Source organism: Podarcis liolepis (assembly GCF_965112155.1).
Source record: "Podarcis liolepis genome assembly, chromosome: 4".
In the NCBI taxonomy this organism is placed as follows: domain Eukaryota; kingdom Metazoa; phylum Chordata; class Lepidosauria; order Squamata; family Lacertidae; genus Podarcis; species Podarcis liolepis.
In genome coordinates this window covers 54,783,694-54,804,669 of record NC_139558.1, presented here as the reverse complement: position 1 = coordinate 54,804,669, position 20,976 = coordinate 54,783,694, and the positions used below count along the sequence as shown (strand labels likewise).

The 20,976-nt window shown below is 41.0% G+C and overlaps 1 protein-coding gene across 1 annotated transcript; it reads left to right on the top strand.

Annotated features, from left to right (window-relative positions):
- The first annotated feature begins 752 nt into the window (after nucleotides 1–752).
- Nucleotides 753–20,976, top strand: IFNAR1 (interferon alpha and beta receptor subunit 1). Its single transcript, XM_083500203.1, has 11 exons — nucleotides 753–955; nucleotides 6,318–6,441; nucleotides 7,123–7,316; nucleotides 8,685–8,839; nucleotides 10,308–10,446; nucleotides 11,074–11,191; nucleotides 11,853–12,052; nucleotides 12,593–12,750; nucleotides 13,335–13,479; nucleotides 14,224–14,375; nucleotides 16,746–20,976. Exons 1-11 carry the CDS (start codon nucleotides 892–894, stop codon nucleotides 16,974–16,976), a joined length of 1,680 nt encoding a protein of 559 aa, XP_083356329.1. The 5' UTR covers nucleotides 753–891; the 3' UTR covers nucleotides 16,977–20,976.

The following is a 20,976-nucleotide window of genomic DNA, read 5'->3' as shown; positions in this document are numbered from 1 at the left end:
TTTCATCACACAATAGACAGGCGAAGACAACTGGTGCAAGAAAACTTATTGAGAAAATACTTTGACACTCCCCACGATTCTTAACATGTTTCATGTCTGTGTTGTTCCCCATGGGAAGCAGAATTATATGTAATTTTTATTATTATTTAAATTTGCATAGTGCTTTTCCATATAAATGTATGGAACATATTAGAGGGAGCTCAAAGTTCCCGCTACCTGGAACACTTGTGCATTCGTTATGTCGCTGCTATTTTTGTAGCCCCAGCACTTGGTGGCTGGAACAAAGTTTCTTCCTGAAACCAGTATCGGTCACAATGCAATGAGTTCTTTTCCAAAAATGCCAACACAGGCTTCCTTTGCCCTTCGACTTCTCGCTCATTAGGGGTGCTTTCGTCTCAAAGGAACTTTCACAGAACTTTCAAATGCATTCCAACTGAATGAGGACGTTTGGTTTATACAGTTTTCGTGGTGTTTCTGAAGGATTTTGGGCTAACTGAAGAATTGAATTGAAGAATTGAACTTCATTTAAATTCGAGCCGCGCTCCCTTTCTGCGAAGGGAATCCCCCTCTCATACGAAACGCGCCTTTGCTGCGTCCAAGGCTGTTAAACCTAATGAAATCCCCGCCCTTCTCCCCCACCTGCACCTTTCCAAAATCCCCCAAACCAGCTTCCGCCTAACCCACAAAAACGAGGAGAGATCTGCTCTGCAAGGTTTTATCTCTACGAGCTCGAAGAGTCTTGCGCATGCTCCGCGCGGAAGCGACGCTGCTGGGGGCAAGCCTTGTTGTTTACCGTGTCGCGATCACGTGGCAGGGGCCGGCTTTGGGGCAAGCGGCGGCGGCGGAAACGTCACTCGGCAGTTGGGGCGTCTCGCTCGCCCCGGGCTCGCCATGAAGGCGGCGCGCGCTCTGCTTGTAGCCGTAGCAACGCTAGGAGCGGCGCCTTTCTGCACAGGTGCGTTTGCAGGGCCTTCCTCTGTCTATGCGCCGCCGCCGAGCCCGCCTTTTATCGGGACTGAGGACGGGAGGGCGGGACGCCTGTGTGTGTGTGTGTGTGTGTGTCTTTCTCCCTCTCTCCTTCTCTCAGAAAGAGGGACTGAGGGTGGCCGCGGGCGTTCACCTGGGCTCCCCGTTGCTCGTGGGTGACCCTCATCCCTGGGGCGGGCGAGGGTCGGCAGCGAAGCTGAGGGCTTTCGCTTTGGTGCAGCCTCGCGTTGCCGGATAGGAAGACGGGCTTCCAGGAAAGGCGGCGCGAGTTCTCTCCGCTCCGAGCGCTGGCACGCGCTGATAATGCAGGGCTTCCAGGAATCGGGCTCGCTTTCCGCTTCGCTTGCGCTCGTAGATTTGCCTGCGGTGGCTTTGGGGGAAGGGATGTGGCCCGGTGGAAGAAGACTTGCTTGGAATGCAGAAGGTCCGTCCGTCCCCCTCATCTCCGCTCCCGGAATCTCCAGGCAGGGCCGGGAGAAAACGCTGCCCGAAACCTCGGAGAGCTGACCTGCGTGCTGATCAGTGTAGCAGACAATACCAGATGAACCAATGGCAGCTGCTTGGTGGGATCATACTGGGGGCACGGGTTAAGTAGCATGGGTGGGTAAGTTAAGAGGTGTGTTTCATGGAGTAGCTTGCAAAAACGCACAATACAGTGGTACCTCAGGTTACATACGCCTCAGATTACAGACTCCGCTAACCCAGAAATAGTGCTTCAGGTTAAGAACTTTGCTTCAGGATGAGAACAGAAATCGTGCTCCAGCGGCGCGGCGGCAGCAGGAGGCCCCATTAGCTAAAGTGGTGCTTCAGGTTAAGAACAGTTTCAGGTTAAGAACGGACCTCCGGAAGTACTTAACCCAAGGTACCACTCTAATAGCAAAATAAAATAGGTGCTGAAAATATGGATAGCTATGGGCATACCCTGCTGTATGTTAAACCGCTGTTTCCCTTTGCTGTAGTTATTAGGGTTTTGACCTTTACCACAAGTGCAGGGTGTGAAGCCTTGTAAGCAGTGTTTTTTTTCTTTTTAAAAATGTTTAGGGGTACTCTCGTTTTCCTACTCATATTGAAATACTGCCCCTCAATGAGGCCAAACTGAGATTCACAAAATGTTTAAGGGTATGTGTACCCCTGCGCCCCCCCCCGAAAAAAGCGCTGCTTGTAAGTAGTAACATGCATGAAGGAAACAGCACTCTATATTTAGTCCTAGAACTTTATCCTCATGTGTGTGTTTTTGTGAATAGATATTGCACCCTGTTATGATGAGTACATAAGAAAAACCTTGCTGGATCAGACCCAAGGCCTATTTAGCACAGCATCTTACTTACCACTGTGGCTAACTTGATGTCTATGGGATGCTTACAGGCAGAACACCTCCCTCATTGGTGTTCTCCTGTGACTAGTGTGCTGCCTCTGATCTTGGAAGTTGTATGGACCCATAATGTAAAACATGCAGAACTTTGAATCCTGCTTTTTAAAACGTGTGTAATATCTTGTTCTGTAGATACTTATGTATCTATACTATAGCACTTGTGTACCTGCCCCTCCCTAAATATGTGATACTATCTCTCCCCTTTAGTGCTCTTCTCAAAACCCACACATCGTTTGCTATAGTCACTTAATCCTAATTCCAAAGCAGCCCAAATTTTAAGTGCATTGGAACTGCATTTGACTGATTACCGTATTTTTCGCCCTATAGGACGCACCAGTCCATAGGACGCACCTAGTTTTTTTTGGGGGGGGGGAATCAAGGGAACAATTTTTATTTCCCCCCCCCCCAGGTTTGCGCAGCCATCCCCAGGCTAGAAAAGGGAGACGGAGCACTCCGTCTTCCTCTTCTGCCTTCAGGGACAGCCTCCCTAGCCTCTATGGGGCAGCGCACTCTGCTGCCCCGCAGAGGCTTTGCACAGCCATCCCCAAGCTAGAAGAGGGAGACTGAGCGCTCCGTCTCCCTCTTCTGCCTTCAGGGACAGCCTCTCAAGCCTCCGTGGGGCAGCGGCTTGCCCCGCTGTCCCCCGAGCTTGTGGGGCTGGCGGGGGGGAGAAGCAAGCTTGCTTCTTCTCCCCGCCAGCCTCCAGATCAGGTCCGGGAATAGCGGGGTGGCGGCGCTCCGCCTCCCCGCTATCCCCCGAGCTTGTGGGGCTGGCGGGGGGGGGGGAGAAGCAAGCTTGCTTCTCCCCCCCCCCCCCGCCAGCCTCCAGATCAGGTTGGGGCACCGACCCCTCTCGCTCTCCAGGCTTCAGCGAAAGCCTGCATTTGCCCCATAGGATGCACACACATTTCCCCTTCATTTTTGGAGGGGGAAAAGTGCGTCCTATAGGGCGAAAAATACGGTAATCTTCTCTACCCTCAACCCTCCTGGTGTTTTCCCTTCTTGTCTAGTTTAAATTGTAAGCTCCTTGGAACAGGGAGATGCCTGTTTTTCCTTACAACACTTTGTAAGGTGCCATGTATGCTGATGGCACTATATAATGACCAGAAAACATGTTAGGACAGGACTGAGCTTTCTTTGATCAAGGAGCCCTCTGCATGTCTTGGACTATAACTCCCACTGTCCCTAACCATTGACCATGTTGGCTGGAGCGGATGGCAATTGTAGCCCAAAACATCTAGTTGGCAAAGGCCATTCTATGCATTGACATGGCCAACTGTAGAATTGTACAATAATGTCCTCATCTGTGGTGTCCTGTAAGGGAAGCTTGACAATTAGGAGCAATACAGCTTTTAAACAGTACTTTGGGTTGCTACCTTAAATACAGTAAAATAATGTCAGTCTGTTTCTTATAACCATCACTGAAGGGCTCTTCAGGTCAGTAATATGCAGCAAACAATTTTCCAGTGCTTTATTTTTGCATTCCCTTCCCCCAATTGTATAAACTCTTTAGTAACAATGAATGGATGCCAACTGAAAATGTAATAAGGAGACTTGGCAGTTTCAATACTTTGGGCATTGTTTACTAATTGCAAGTTAAATAAAAATGCTAGATTAGATCACTCTCTAATTTCCCAGTGCAAATTATCCTATTAAGATGGCCCTAATTGGAATTGGAAATGTTTCCAGGAAGTTCACATCACAGCTGTAGGTGTTCAGGTTGACTGTATGAAGAAGCAAACGGATGCAAAAGGGGTAAACCACAGATACTGTGTGTTCCAGCCAAAGTATTCAACCAATGCATGATCAGTATTTGTCTGAGGGAGGCTGCACAGTGTTCCCAGAAAGAACAAGGATTTCCCTGCCTGTTCCTGCTTGTGTCTTAGCACATTTAGACGGGAGGGCTAAAGAGGATTCACTTTCAATAAATTGGAGAGGGTACAGATGTATTTCAGGGTATGGTGTGGATGTAGTAGTAAATTGCAGAGATGATTTGCAGTAGCTGCTGGCTGGAAGCAGGAAACAGTTTTAGAACGTTATGGGGAAAGGATTGGAATATAACAATAGAAAAGCATTCTGTCTCTGGAATAAATTCCTGTATAGATGTTCAGAGAAACATCCTTCCAAATGGCTCAAAAATTTTATTTAACATTTTTGAGACTGTCATGTATATCTAAAACCTCCTCATCAATCTGTGGGAGACCATGTGGCAAAGTGGAGTTGTTCACCCATAAGTGGAAAGACTGGGAGATCTCAGAGATAAATGGAACACCATTACAAAAGACACCAGAACTTGCTTTTTGAAATGTGTTCACTGGAAAAAATCAAGATGTTGTGAGAAACTGGTCAGGTTTTTATTAGTGGCAGCAAGAACTCAGATTGCTAAATACTGGAAAGATTTACAAGGACTTCCCTTATTGAAGTGGCACAAAAAAGTCTGGGGAAATACCTCTTATGTGAAAGCTGACACAGCAGTTATGGATCACAAGAGGTCACAGGAAGAAAAGTTCTTTTTCAATGTATTGATTTAACTTTATAACAGCAGAATCACACAGCTATTAAAGGTGCAGAAGCCCTGTCCCCTTTCGCATCTAAGTATTCTACTTCCAGCAAGAGTTGTAAAACTAGATGGCATTGGTCCCCTTTTAGGCCTATTCTTTGAATTTTTTCTTTTAAATACATGGATATTGGGTGTGTTTTTAAAAAATAATAATGTGGACTTCATAAATAAGTGAAGTCCAATGTTTCATTAGATCCTTTGTGTATTTCCCCTTTAATGGGGAATAATGGGGAAATATTAATGGGGAAGCTAATTCACTCAAAGTCTTATTTTATTTTCTGGAATTAGGGGTGAGCAGTAAGGTGGTCAAGTTTGCTGATGACATCCAATGATCTAGGATGGTTAAAACAAAAAGGTGTATAGCAAAGAGCTCCAAAAAGATCTCTCCAGTCTGAATGAATGGGAATTAGAATGACAAATGCAGTTCAGTGCAAATAAGTAAAAAGTGATGTATATTAGGACAAAAAAAAATCCAGCTTCACAGATATATTGATGAGACCTGGCCAGTGACTGACCAGGAAATAGATGTTGTAGGTTGTGGTGGATAATGTGATAGAAATGCTGACTCAATGTACAGTTGCTGTGAAAAATGTGAGCTTCATGTTAGAGATCACTAGGAAAGAGTCAGAAAACAAATACTGTAAATAACATATTTTCTTCATACAAATCTCTTGGAATAAGGTATGCCAGAATTGTGGAATTTTGTGTGCTCTGTGGACAAATACCGGTAATTATCTGGTCCTAGCTGTGCAGGCCAAAGTGAACAGATGGGTGGGACCTCCCACCTGCAAATCACTTGATGTCCCAATGACGGCAGATGATTGGGTGCTTTGAAGTCTAGTAGTTGGGACCTCAAAGCACCACAAAGGGCCTGCAGATATCCTGCATAATGCTTCAAAGTGCCTGAGGCTTTAGTAGAGCTAAAGTCTACTTTCTGTAGGCATCAGCTACAAGACCTAGTTTCCCAAGCTGTACATGTAATAATAATAATAAGCTTCAAATTGCACAATACTGCTGAAAAAGCAAGTGCACATTTGCATGGGTGTGCTTTAAACTGTTCTGATGACTTTTGCTGGAGCAAACATTAAAAACTGACTACTTCCTCAGAAGACATGAATAGAAAGTACCTTGTCCAGAAAACATAAGAATCAGAAATGTTGTCAATATTGTGCCACCTCAACACAGGGTTACTCTGAAAGAAGGTAAGGGAATCTCCATCTTTCACTTCCTTTTCTGCAGATGTTTATGATCTGCCTACTTGCATTTCATGTCTGTTTCCTGTTGCTCTCTTACTAAGTTCTGCAGTAAAGTGCAGAAGGTGGTTAATGGCACACTGCATACAGTTGTGTCTATTATAGCCTTGACATAATTCTTTTCATTTTTCAAAAATATCCATAGGGTTGACATGTTTGGAACCACCTCAGAACGTTACAGTTTTCATTGTTGATACGAACATCACTCTGAAATGGCTCTGGAATAATTCATGTGGCCTCAATGGGACCTTTTCAGTTCAGTACCAAAGGTAAGTTCTCAGTTGTACTGTGACTCACATCAACGACTTGTAACAGAGACTTTTGAAATTTTGCTGGAGCTTTTCTTCAGTATGTGAGTTCCGTCCTAGTCCATGAGTTGCTGTATCTGCCAAAGAAAATGTTTACAAGACACCAGATAGACAGAACAGCCAGTTGTGCCTGTTGGAGGGTTAAAACTGCAAATGCTATGATGTAGCATATATTTTGGACCTATCCCAAAATTAGAAAATTCTAGAAAGACATAGCAATGGAAATTGAAGCAATAACTGGCTTTACTTTACCCACAGATCCTCTAATTTTGCTATTCGGATATGTTAAAAAATTGTACTAATAGAAGACATGGGATTAATGCAGCATCTCTTAACTACTGCCAAAATTATTTATTTGTTAAAATTGGCAGGGGCGGGGGACGGACAGAATGAGAATACCATCCATGAACGAGTGGACAACTAAAATCAGGGGCATATATGTATGGCTTGGCCGATGTATATGTTGAGAACTACACAGCAAAAAGACTGATACTGATGAATTGGAAGAATAAAAATGCGGCTCCCTTTTTTTTGCATTCCGGGTGCTGTGGATCAAAATTGAAATGAATTTTACACAAAGATACTGTAAGGAATGCTTACTGATCCATAATGTCTGAGGACTGCTTTGCTTTTTTCTTTCAGTGAATCAGACAGTGAAGAGAGCAATGCTGAAAGCTGGTCACTTATTCCCGAGTGTCAGGCTGTGAGAATCACAGAATGTGACCTTTCATCAGCTATAACAGACTATTTTCAGCTTTATAATGTGAGCTTAAGAGCAGACACAGGAGAAGAGCACTCTTCCTGGGCTTATTTAGTATTTTCTCCTTATACAGAAGGTATGAATGTGTGCCTAGTTTATTCAAGTTACGCTTTATGCAGTTGTTAAATATTGGACAGGTAACCAATTGCAAATGCCTAGTTGTTTCATTATCTGAATTCCAGACACCAAACTGTTCATCTCTGAGGCTTACTCCCTAGTAAGTGTGTTTAGGATCACAGCCTCCATCCACTGAAGGTGGCAAACAGTAGCTGTTCAGAATTATGGGTTGTTTTTTTAAAGTGAAGGAATCTCTTCTCATAGAGGAGGGTGGCACACAATTGAGTTCTGTTTTAAAGTCTGGGGTGGGGTGGGGGAACTCATTGCTGCCCAAAAGGTTGAGAAACACTGGTGTGAAATGTTATTTTTAACTGTGAACGACAATGAGTAAATTCCAACTTCACAGTAATGGTTGCTTCATAGTTCATTGAACAGAGTATTAGTTTCAAATTTCGACTGTGGTGTTAGCATTCCAAGCAGTGCTGGGTGGCTTTGACTAGCCACCCTTTTAATTCTCTACGATGCCCCAGAGTGGTGCTAGGTCAAGTGTATTGTGGGAAATTAAAAAGCTAGGTGCAGCCACCACCTGACACTGCTCAGTCATGGGGCCCTGACAGCTGCCCAAGAATGCTAGACGCTGATGCTAATCCTGCTTCCACTCTCCTTTCCTGTCTGTTGTGGTGGAGGGGTGGGATTAGAATCACACCAGCTGCAGGAGGTAGGAGGAAAGGTGAGCAAGGAGTTTATGGTTTCTTTGCCTCCATAGGGCCAAACTGGAGGTGACATATGCTATGTAATTTGCACTCGTGTAATTGTTGGGTGAGCTGGAGTGCATCCATGGCACACAGAGAGGGTACTTACTCTTTGACCCTGCTATGGTCCCTGTTAGAATGAGACACAGCTACCTCACACCTGCTGTTCACAATGAAAGAAAAATTCTCATTGTGTATAACCTGCAAGGTGGGGCCCAGTTTCAACTGGGACTGGCAGGGGCAAAAGTTAAAGCCCCTCTCTCTTCCTGCCACTGTCACAGTCTAGTTTTTCTATTCCCCCTGCACTAGCTATTTATTTTTTAGGTAAAACAGCTATGCAAGAGTGAACTTTGTGGCAAACAGCACTTAGGTAAGTTTTTAATATTTAATGCAGTGTTGTTTTTAACACTCGATTGGGAGCCTCCCAGAGTGGCTGGGGAAACTCAGCCAGATGGGGGCAGGGTATAAATAATAAATTATTATTATTACTATTATTACTATTATGGCTATTATTATTGTGGTTGGGAACAGAGTCACCATAATCAGAATGTACGCTGCTTCATCAAAAGCACTATGAATATGAATAGTACAAAGTTTTAAGTGTACTTAAGTTATGTTGTTATCTTGGTCTGCAGCCCAAGTCGGTCCCCCAAGAGTTCAGTTAGAATCAATATATGGAGGAGATGTGAAAATCATCATTTTCAGTCCTGAAGCAAACCAGCAAAGAAAAATGTGGGACCTGTCTCTAAGCTACAAGCTAACTATCTGGAAAAACTCATCCTATCCTCAGGTGCTAAATTTCTCTACACTTAAGATTTGCTTTCTTTGCAGAAATATTCCTTCACATTTAAATCATGTGTTACACATATTCACTTCCAGAACAAAAATGCTAAACATCTAAAACTGCACTCCTGTAACCATTTATTTAGAAATCCCATGGAACTCCATAGTGCTTTCGCTAGCCTGCAAAATGGTATGGTAGTGGTTCAGTTTGTGTTGAGAGCTCTTTGCCAGTATCTCAGCTTACTTGTGTAACCTGAATGCATGAGATGCTTAGTTGCTTGCTTTCAGCTTTAGAGGTGCCAGGAAGTAGTCTACAGGCTCAAATCCAGACATGTGAACAGCTGCCCATCAGGATCTAGATCTATTTACATCTGGCAAGGAATTAAACCTTATATCAAAATGCATGAACAGAATTCCATAGAATAAATAACACTAGAAATAACAGATGCCGCATTTTATGTACATATCCTATTGCATGTTATGTTTAAACCAATATTATTACTATTTATTAAATTTATATACCACAGGGCATTTTACAGTATAAAAACACACAACATAATAACAAATGAAACAATAACACCCACCAACACACACTCACTTTAAAAGGCTATACTGTAGATTGTTTAATTAGCCAAAGGCCTGGGGGAAATGTTTTTCCCCCCCTGGTGCCTAAAGATATGTAATGAGGAGAGCATTCCACAGACCGGGAGCCACTGCAGGGTATTGCCACCCTCCAGACCTGTGTCAGTTCATATGGAGAGAAGTGGTCCTTAAGGTATTGTGATCCTGAACTGTTTAAGGCTTTATAGGTCAAAACCAGAACTTCAAATTGGATCAAGAAGCTAATTGACAGTCTGCAATTGGGCAGTCTGCAGTTGTTGTATACTCAGACCATTTTGCCCTGATGAGCTTTTGTTGTACAGATTATCTTCCTGATAGTAATTTTTTTTTAATACAATATAGTGATGGATTTCATTGCAGAAACAGAAAAACTGAAAAAGAAGCTCTGTCTTATGCACAATGGTGCCATTTTTATGTTGTAGATAAAATTTGACCTAAGCAGATACTCACTTTGCTGAGTATAGTAAAACAGGAGGCAGACCAACATGTTTTAAGCTGGATTTCTTTGCATCCCGAATCCTTTGTGGTGTAGTGGTTAAGAGCGGTAGATTCATAATCTGGTGAACTGGGTTCGATTCCCCGCTCCTCCACATGCAGCTGCTGGGTGACCTTGGGCCAGTCACACTTCTCTGAAGTCTCTCAGCCTCACTCACCTCACAGAGTGTTTGTTGTGGGGGAGGAAGGGAAAGGAGAATGTTAGCCGCTTTGAGACTCCTTCGGGTAGTGATAAAGCGGGATATCAAATCCAAACTCTTCTTCTTCTTCTTCTTCTTTTCTGGATTCACATAAAAATAACTGCCCATGGAAGTAATCAACAATCGTAATATGTTACATGCAACTGTCTGTTTCTGCAGGAAAAAATCCAGGATATTTTTCCAGGACAAACCATTCAAGACCTTGAGCCAGAGACTGCTTACTGCATGAAGGTTAAAGTACATATGGTTGATCACAATGCTTTCAATAGTCCAGACATTTGTATACAGACACCAAAAGGTATTTATTTTCTATTGATTTTAACAATTCAAATCTGTTCTAGTCATAGCTGTCAACTTTCAGATTTGAAAATAAAATAAGGGATTAGCAGCCTCGAAAATAAGGGTTCAGCAGCAAAGCTGTCAACTTTCGGATTTGAAAATAAGGGATCAGCAGCCTCACCTGTCCTGGGGACAGTCTACGGGATATCTAACAATCTGGGATAGCAGCGGGAAGCAGCAGGAAACGGCGCTGGAATATGGGAATTTCCCGCAAAAACAGGGAAGGTTGACAGCTATGGTTCTAGTGTGCTGGGCGGGGGTGGGTGGGGAATAAATCTCCTTGAAGTGGGTATTCTGTGGTCAGAATCGAGCAGGGTGCTTCTTGTGCTTTCACAAGCACCTTCTCTCCCTGCTTTTTGTTTGTAAACATTTCTTGCATAATATTAGTGGCATTTATTTGTATAATACCGTGAAGCCCTGGGCATGGTTTGCTGAGCAATTCCTGGGTTTCTGGTTTCAGAAGCTTCATGATGTTTTGGTTCTGGCCTCTTTATAGGATTGGAGTTTCAAACTATTAACGTGTAACATTGTTCATGAACCTAACTAGATGGATTGTTTATAAATTTTTCTTTCCTCCTTTTTATAGCTTGGGCTGGTCTGCCTCGTCCTGAAAAGCTCCAGGTTCACGCACTGAATACAAACTTCGTTTTGCATTGGGATAATATGTACGATGGAAATGTGAGCTTCATTGTACAGTTTCTCAAGTAAGAATCCTTGCCATGCCTGTCTTCAGTCTTAGCTTTTTACATTCCATCTAATTTATGCTCAAAAAGCAAGCCTGATAGGTAATGTAAGGAAGTTGTGAAGCTTTGAGCAGGAGCACTTGAGAAAATGAGCAATCTGCTTGGACCAGTTTGCAAACCATTATCTGATGTGTGAGGAGCTTAATTCTGCTTGGATGGTATCTCACCCAATCCCCAAGAGCCAATTTTCACAGGTATGTGGGCCAACCTACCTGCCAAGCACATGGTGTCAGTATGATACTAGAGGATAGGCAGGTAGGCTCCACCACAGGGGACCAATGGGCCAAAAAGGTTCCCCACTATGGGCTATATTTCTGAGGGGTTATCCTTCCATTGCATGGGCTGGAACACTGCAAACCAAAGGATTCAAGCAGGTCATTGATCGGGTGAAGTGTGTGGTGGTTACTTGCTGTCCCTTCTATGAAAATACGACATATTCAATGACAATTAAATTGTCAATTGTGTCAGATCAGTTTGACTGCCAAGTCTGATTAACCCTGCAATCTCATGCAGCGCACATGAGGTTCAGTGGAGCTAAGATTCAAGTAAACATCAACAGTTAGGAACTGTCTGCTGATACATGTATTGTGCTTATTTAATCAACCTTCTGTTGTTCTAATAGTGGTTTTGAAGCACAGACGTCTCATGATATCTCAAAAAACTGGCGCAGTGTATCTGGATGTGAACACGTTACAACCAAATACTGTGATTTATCACGTTCCATCAACTTCATTGGAATTTACTATCTCCAAGTACAGGCTGTGAATAGCCATAGTAAATCACCTTGGTCTAAAATGCTAAAATTTGAGCCTATAGAAGACAGTAAGTGTCACCTTCTTCTGATATGCGTTATCATTTATAAGTGCTGCTTTTTGTGTGTGTATTTGCTAATTTTTGCAATCTTCTACAGCAGCCTATACATCATCACATTGTTATATTTTCTTCTTGTGCGGTTAGAAAAAATTAAGACCTTCTCAACATATAGCTCACAACAGTTTGAAAGTTCAGCAAGCTCTACTGCTGTGCAACCTCTTGTGTACCACAATGGCACCAGGGCCACTGAAATGAACTGGAGTTACCTATCACTAGTTCCTGGTGGCTGCTTGCTAAAACTCACAGATGTCCTCAAAAATATGTGTTTAGATTTAGAACTTGCCCCCAGAACCAATAGCAACAACAACAGTGTGTATATATGTTGCAACTTAACATACCACAGTACCACAATTTCCATCAGTTAATTCATTTTACATTCTACTGAAACAGAGATTTTGCCTTGTGCTTGAGCTTTAGCGACAGCATTATATTGCAACATGTTTTGTTGAATTCAAATGTTTTAACACATTGTATAACATTGTTTTTAAGCTAAACTGGGCCCACCAAGTGTCAAGATTAATGCCAGTGAAAATTCACTTAACATTTTCATTACTTCTCCTGGAGAATCTGAAAAAAATTTGATGAGTAAACACTATAAGTTGATTTACCAAGGTTGGTACTGGGCAGACTCTTCACCACAAGACAAGGTAATGTATTCTGTTTTTTTTAAAAAAAATAAAACATAGATAAAAGCATGTATTTAAAAATTGACTCATAATGTAGCCCTCCTGTTCTTTCTCTAGGCCATCTATAACCCCTTCAGGTTTATGTTGAATATGGTGTCTCTGGCTAGCTAATTCCATGTCAAATGTACCTGTATGTAGTGAAGTGCTCCAGCATCATACGAAATACTAGACAAACACTGTCCCAAATGCACAGAGGGATACCCATCTGACACAGACAGCTAATCTCTGGCTAATCCTACAGGGGTTTGAGATTGAAAGAATGCATAGCTCAGCAACATACAGCAACCAGGCCTGCTGCAACTGGTTGGAGTAGTCATAGGCACTAAGGTTCTAAGGATCAGTGCCCCACGGGCACCTGTCAGTTGTTGCCAAGCCCTGGGCTGTATGTTTTCTTGACCCTCAGTACAGTATACCTGGAATCTGCAGAGCATATAGTATAGCCATTACAACTTGCACCCAAAGTCAGAATGTCAGTCTTCAAGCTTTGTTTTCAATAAGTGCTTGCTCTGGTTTACATTGTTATGTATTTTGTTGTTGTTGTACAGAAGAAACTGGAAAATAAATCTTCACAATTTATAATCCCAGACTTGAGCTCTTCTACTTTATACTGCCTAAAAGTACAAGCATTTGCTCCAGCGTATAATAAAAGTAGCGAGTTTAGCAGTGAGACATGCACTAAAACTGCCAAAGGTATGAAATACTTATTTTTAGTGTTTGATTTTTAAAAAAATGATACATTGCTTTGTATTTAAAAAAAAATCTAAAGTGATGTGTTTTTCTGAAATTCTATGTTGTACAAAAAAACAACAATTCCGTATGAAACCATAAAACAGGAGTATGTATACAATCCAATCTCTTGGTTGTATATGCAGGCAACATCACCAATTTTTAACGTTTGGTTTAGAATATATTAACCTTGGCTCATGTTTGATTATTAGTGGTATTATTACCACTAGTGGTAAGATTTATACCCTGCCCTTATTACATTATCAATACAGATTATGTATATAACTATTTGAAGAATAGAACACAAATTTGTAAGCTTAGTTCAAGTAACTGAACAGAAGTTAATTGTAAACTAAGATTGGCACATTGGGATAATTATGAAAAATATCCCAAAAGCATGTACTTTTTATTTAACATGGAATGCTTACAAAGAAAGATTGACAAGGAAAGGTATCTTATATGTAAAGCATGCATAAAACCATTTTTACTTTTACTGGAACCAATTTAATTTTTGAGGTTTTGTATAGGGAAGAGTGAGCAAGTGCGCTATATCTCCATCTCTCCCCCCTTCACAAAATCTTTTCTCGCCACAACAACTTTCCAAGTGCCATAAGTTTAAGTTGCTGGCTTTAAAAATAAGCTTAAGAAAGTGGTTATTGCAGAATTTTTTTCAATATATAACTCATTTTAATTTCTTTTTCTTTGTAGGAAAATCTTTATATCCAGTCATTTTTAAAGTCTTTGGAATTACTCTTGGTGTTATTGTTTCAATAGCGGTCTTAGTTGGTGTTATATATTATATACGCAAGCAGATCAAATATGCATTCTTTCCATCATGCCATCCTCCACTGATCATAGAGGTATGTATATATGACTTTTATTACTTTGCTATTTGCAGTAGTAAAATTATAGGACAAGTATTCTAGAAATCACATCATGTGTGCTTATTATGTATGCAGTGCTTACAATAAGCATACATTTGCCATTTACAGAGAGAGAAAGAGAATGTGTGCGCGAACTGAGATATTCCCAGTGTTCTTCTTAACAGATAGGTTGTTGCAGGCTCAAAAATGGCATGCGTGTACCTGGAGTTCCTCTTCATGCAAGGAGCTCTGGACTGGGGTGTATATATTGCATTACCCTTGAATATATTGTGTAGTGCATCTGCCTGACATATTACTTGGGACATCCTATAGATCTAATGGTGGGTATAGAAATGGCATTTTTATTATATCCTGCTGTGTATAACATCCAATAGCAGCTGGCGTGGCTGTGCTGTTTTCTCATCTCACCGAATGTGAAAGTTGACTTGCCCTTACTGAGACAGAGAGGAGCAAGGCAGCAGGAATGTGGTGCAGGCACAGTGCAGGCACAGCAGCAGAAGCATCGGATTGGTTCCACTGCAGCACCAGCACTGCACAGGGATCCTGCTGCCTTGCTCTTCTCCCTCTATTGACTACAGTGGGTCTACTCTATGAATAACATCGGATATCACACAATGCATTCAATAATGTATTTACAGCATGAGTGCAGAACTTCCGGCCCATAGGTGTTTTCATTATTTAAATGTACATGGCGACCTTCATTCTAAAGTAGCCTGGAGCCATAAACACACAATGATAAAACTTTCCAGACAGATCATATGGAAAAACTTTTCACATAGTTGTCTCTGAAAAACTTGCTTCTCATCTAAAGTTCTGAGTAGTGATGTTGAGCCTGAGGACTTTGCTGTTATGTAGTGGACCTCTTTCTTGTATAGGAATAAACATCAAATAGACCCATTATTCTTGACAAATAGGATTTTTTGGGGGAAATACTTTAGACATTTTGTTAATGCACTTGTCCATCCTGTATAACACCCCCTACCCTGGATTTAGACTCCTTACATTATTTTAGTTTTTCCTCTTTTGTTTAATGTATAATAACAATAGTTAATAATAAATAATAAACAATAATTGGCCTAATTACTGGCATAGGTGCCAGTTTTGCCTGCAAGGTGACACCCCCCCCCCCAATTATACCCACCTCTCTCATACCTGAAATCTTATGTGATATCAGGTGAGGGGCAGGTGGAAATGTGGCTGTCAGTGCATAATCATAGAATCTTAGAGTTAGAAGGGACCCAAGGGTCATCTAGTCCAACCCCCTGCAATGCAAGAAACTCAGCTAAAGCATCCATGACAGATGGCCATCCAACCTCTGCTTAAAAACCTCCAAGGAAGGAGAGTCCACCACCTCCTGAGGGAGCCCTAAAGGGTACTTCCAGTTGCACATCAGGGATTGAAAGTAAACCTCTCTTGCCAATCAGCAGATAGGCACTGATCTCAAGCTCCCTGGGAACAGCTACACCAATCTTTGAAAAGGCTTGCAAAAGAGCCTTGCTCAGTGCAACAGGCTATTACCTGCTGTCACTGTGACTTTGGGTGATTGCCCGGTGGGCACCCTGGCTGTTCGTACGTCAGAAGGCTTTTCCAAGGAATCAGCACTTGAGTAATAATGCACATGGCTGTTGCCAATTTAGTCAATGGGCTACAAGCTGAAACCAGATTCATCCTTCACCACATAGCAGTCAGTGTGTACAGTCTTGTATTGCAGCCTGAGCACAACTCTTTCCTGTACTAATTCCTTTTGCCTCCAATGTGTCTCTTTACCACTACTTCTCTCTTGTCAAATTCCCCCAAAGTGCCATTGAAAGAAGCACCTGTTACCAGAAACAGAAGCTGCACAGTTAACTTCCCCATCTCCCACTAGGACATCTAGGAGAGCTTAACTTGTATACTGATGTTACAAAATTCTAAGTATCACTTTCCTGCATCTAACTGTCCACATCTCTACTTGTGTCATATCAGTGACTGGAGGGGTACAGGGAGGTGGCAAATGTTGTGACATCAGGGCACAAGTTAGGAGCCATTATGGATGGGGAAGCAGAAACTAAATATGTGGGTACAAACTTTGGTGTGGACAGCCATGCATTAGACATAATGTGTACCGTGGTTCTAAATCGCTTCTTCCTAGATCTCAGACTGTATTCTAGTAACTGATGTTGCTTATTTAATGCTTCAGAGAAGGGGTTTTATTATCTTTTTCAGTGTTTCATATGCCAACCATACCCTCATCCTTAATAAATATTAATAGTACATTATTCTAACCAAACACAACAGCTTTCTATAGCGCCCTATATGTAGACATCAGTAATTCTCATTACTTTCTGTGTACTTTCCCACCTGCAGAACATTGAAGGAAAAGATTTGCACAGTTCGTACTTGCTAACTTCAGAAGAGCCAACAGAAAATTGTGTTGTCATAGCTGACAGTAGCATTCTAAATGAAGTTGATCTGACCGACTTTAAAGACCAGAAAGAGCTGGAAGAGATCAGCCAAGACTCAGGAAACTATTCCAATGATGATGGTATCTCTAGGACTAAAGACTCCCATTTAATCCAAGAACAGAAAGCAGAATAACTCTGTAAAATAATGGATAGAAGCCATTATTATGGGTAGATGAGGGGGGTGCATAAATAGCAACTTGCAATTTATGCATCTTGCTGTTAGCTTCCATATAAGAAAGACTTTGTGCCAAGACATGACCTGACAACTGGTTCTTGCACCATAGATTTTGAGTTTTGTGTATTGCTATTGGCACAAAGGCTCAGGTATGGAGAACACTTGATTTCACTACCAAAATGTTTACTTCATTTTGACGAGAAGCTGGTGCTTAAATGAAGTTTACAAACATGTAATATATGTTTGTGTGTGAGTGTGTATGTTAAATACAAAAAACATCCTAAGACAATCCTAAAGCTAGACTTTACGACTGTGGATGCTGTGTTGGCTGATAAAGCATAAATAACTGTGAGGATTACTGAACATTTATAGGTTACAGCAGAGTAACACAGACTACAGCAGTTTTGAAATGTACTGACAGGATGGCTTTTCACAGGGAAATAATTTTTGCTAGAACCAAACGCATGCAAATATTGTTACCATGTTGTTGACTTTAGGTGACTGACAGAGCACAGTCTTAACACAGTCTCTGTGTTGTATTTCATTGTTTATGTGACCTTATTCAAGATCACATATAGTCTAGCCAGTATTAGTTTATACCAGGTATTCAAAACAGATAAAGGGTTTCAGCCACGTGGATACTTTGGGGAGTAAGTGTAAAATGTCTTTCTCTCAATGGTGGTCGCACTTACTATATATTGAACAGCCTTCCTTCAGAATTTAGATATTTGCCACCTACATTTTTTGTTTGCCGTATGTTAAAAACATGTTGCCTGACCATTAGTGCATTTCAGTTTTAATGCAAATAAAGCAAACTCCTTTTGAGAAAGGTTTTTTTTTTAAAAAGAAAAAGTCTTACCTACAATTTAGTTGTAATGAAAAGTACAAAAAATCTGAGAAACTAAGTCTTGGAGAATCAAAAAAGTCAAATGGTAATTAGGGGGTCACCAATAAATACTTGATTTGGGACAAGGAAATCACTAGCCAACTCTCAAAAAGTTAAGACTTTTTTATAGAATGAGCAGAGACATCCTTAGTTAAATTACTTTCTGGGAACTAGTGTAGTTTTTACTGTGATTTCTTCATTTAGTCCTTGCCAACCAGGGAAACAAACTGCAACTACTGACCAGGCCTTCAGTATTTCTCAGAATATATTTACTTTCTAACATGTTTCCTTTTTATAGGATGATGAAAATTAATATATACTTGGGGGAAAATGGGAACACAACTTTTGTGAACAAGATGGATTTGTTCTGATAACTACTCTCACTAGCATCCTCCAATAGCAATGTGAGAAATGAAAGCATTTTCACTCGCATTAAGAGTGTGCCCAAATTTAGTTGGTCTGTATAGGTGTCTAGCAAGCTAATGCTCATGAGAATGTGTGACTGCAATTATTGCAATCCATTGCTACTGTTATTTCAATTAGTTTGTATAGTTCAGTTTCACAATTCACTATCCTGTTTAGAAGTGTCCAAATGGTAGCATAGCGTTGTTTATTCAGTGTTAACACACCAGTGTACTTAGCCCCATCAGTGAATACCTGTTTTTGCTGAAATGTGAGTTCCTAAGGCACAGTTATAGTGGTGTCATCTGGCTGTTCTTCTGAGTAGATGGCTAGCTGATGTGGGGAGTAGAGAAAATGTTTACAAACTCCATTTACCAGTAGAGCTGGGACAAAAGGGGGTCTGCACAATGCTTAGGTGCAGGCCCTCATTTAGCTTTATGTTTTATTTTGGGGGATGTGTGTATAAGCAGCATTGCAACAGGTCACCTACGTAGCATATTATCACCCAACTGCCTTGGTAAAAAACAAAACAAAAATGCCTTTGTGTAAATAGTTGCTTTTTTAAAGTGAAGTGTGTACGATGATTGTATTGCAGTATTAACTGTTGCTGATAGTTAATGGAAACTAAATTAGGTGACCTTGGAAGGTCAGAATGTAAGTGTGTGGGTGGGTGGGTGGGTGAGAGAGAAAGAGAATTTGGCATGCCTGCACCATCTGTTTTCAGGTAGACGCCTCCTTTCCACATATAATGTGGAGACAGGGGCTTGATATGTTTTTCTAGAATGTATGAATGGCTGGGGAAGCAAGTATATGCTTACTTATGTTTATATGTGAAATAACTCCGTGTTCTGACTATGGATGTCAGGTAATTCCAACAGAAGCAGGAGTGGAAATTGCCAGTTTGCTTTTTTGTCCCCTGTCCAGAACAGAAATCAATCCAGCAATCAATGTTCACTGTTGTTGCTGTTTCAGTCCACAAATGATATATACTTTATCACTGTTTTTCCCATTTACATGGCATTTCTTTTACATTGAACTGAATAGTGTGGAATAACATAATAAGATCAGAATTAATTATGTAAAATTGCACCAGAACAGACAGCAAAACAAGTAACAATGGAATGAACGAATCTTTACTTGCATCAGCTACCAGCCATAGGAATAAAAACAAACAAAATGCAGTATACAGAGGATAAAGGTAAAAAAAAATCAGCTATATAAACATTTTTGGGGGATTTGGATCAATAGTCAAATAGTGGATCTTATTCTAATTGCCCTGGCTAAGAACCTTGCAACCTTTGCTGTCACTTGCTCCTCTTGGTCTGCTAACAGAAACTACTCTGTGGCAGTGGTTGGGAGACCTGGAATGGATAATAATAGAGGGGTGATAACCTCTCCTCAAATCAAGTAAGTGCAGAAGCCTAACTGCAGCACTGCATGTGATGAACAAGTTCTGAAGGGAGCATCCTGAAATGTTCCTGTCAAAAGTAAGGATGTAAAGAGTCAGCCATTTCCATCCTGTCTACAGTTCATTGAAATCAATGCTTTCCCCATTCTGCTACATTTCAGCTTTCGCTAAAACCTTTCTTCATCTCGCTAACCACTATGGCCAAAACTAATGTAATTAATTAGGTAATTGATTATGTAATCAATTTCAGTGAAAGGAAAAGGTTAAAAACAATTCAGAAAATAACATAATTATTTACATAATGTTTGCAGATTAAGAAAAGAACAATAGCAAACATAACTCATATTCACATTTCTGTTACTGACCAACAAACATGCAACTTGCAGCAATTTCTGCTTCCACTTCTGTTTCTGGTGGAATTCTCAGACAACCATAGTGTAAAGGGCTCACTTGTGTTCTGGCATGTATGTCAACAGGATTTTATTTCTGTTGTGTTACTAGGGTTGCACTATCGACCAAGAAACTATAATGCCTAAACCAAGTTTCCCATGCTTAATTTAATCCTAAAGATGCTGATATGTAGTGCCTTTTAAAGTTACAAAGTGTGAAGTCCTTCAATCCTGATTTGTATCCTGATCTAGTCTTTATTTAATCTACTCCATCATAGCAAAAAATATTTATTCATACTTCCTCGTATTGAACTCAATGGGACTTGAATCTGAGAAGGCATTTGTAACACTGTGCTGTATCCCCACCCCCACCCTGTGTCTTTCTTACTTGTTGGGTTTATAGTTATCTCAGGACTTAAAACAGGAAATACATCAGATTTGAAACTAACTTGCTGTAATAACTAAACCCACATGATGCATGACTCATAGTCTCACCTATCCATAGATGCTGTTATGACAAGCAACAATCAGTGCTATTCCTCTGCACACATAACTGATTATTTTTTATGTTTCCATGTATTGGTACTTTGTGGACATTGTATTGCATTTAGATGTGGAGTGGGACTCCTTTGCAGTGTCCTTAAGTTCAGTGAGCAATTGTATCTGATTGTGAGGATAAAGAAATATAAAGATGTACTGTTAAAATCTATAAATATAACATATTAAGACTCTGTGTTTTGTTTTTTTACCCTAGTGGAATTTTTATCCTGTTACAATGTACTCCACTTTTCTATTACGGCACTTAAGATGTCAACTTTGTAAGAGTTTTATTTATAAGTAAATTTGTGTTGATAAATAAAGAAATAATGCCAG

Bases quoted from the DNA above. Each gene is read 5' to 3' on its own strand.
- IFNAR1 (XM_083500203.1), top strand. From the start codon at position 892: ATGAAGGCGGCGCGCGCTCTGCTTGTAGCCGTAGCAACGCTAGGAGCG. The intron at 12,053-12,592 runs GTAAGTGTCACC...ATTGTTTTTAAG, and splicing joins ATTTGAGCCTATAGAAGACA to CTAAACTGGGCCCACCAAGT. The intron at 12,751-13,334 runs GTAATGTATTCT...GTTGTTGTACAG, and splicing joins ACTCTTCACCACAAGACAAG to AAGAAACTGGAAAATAAATC.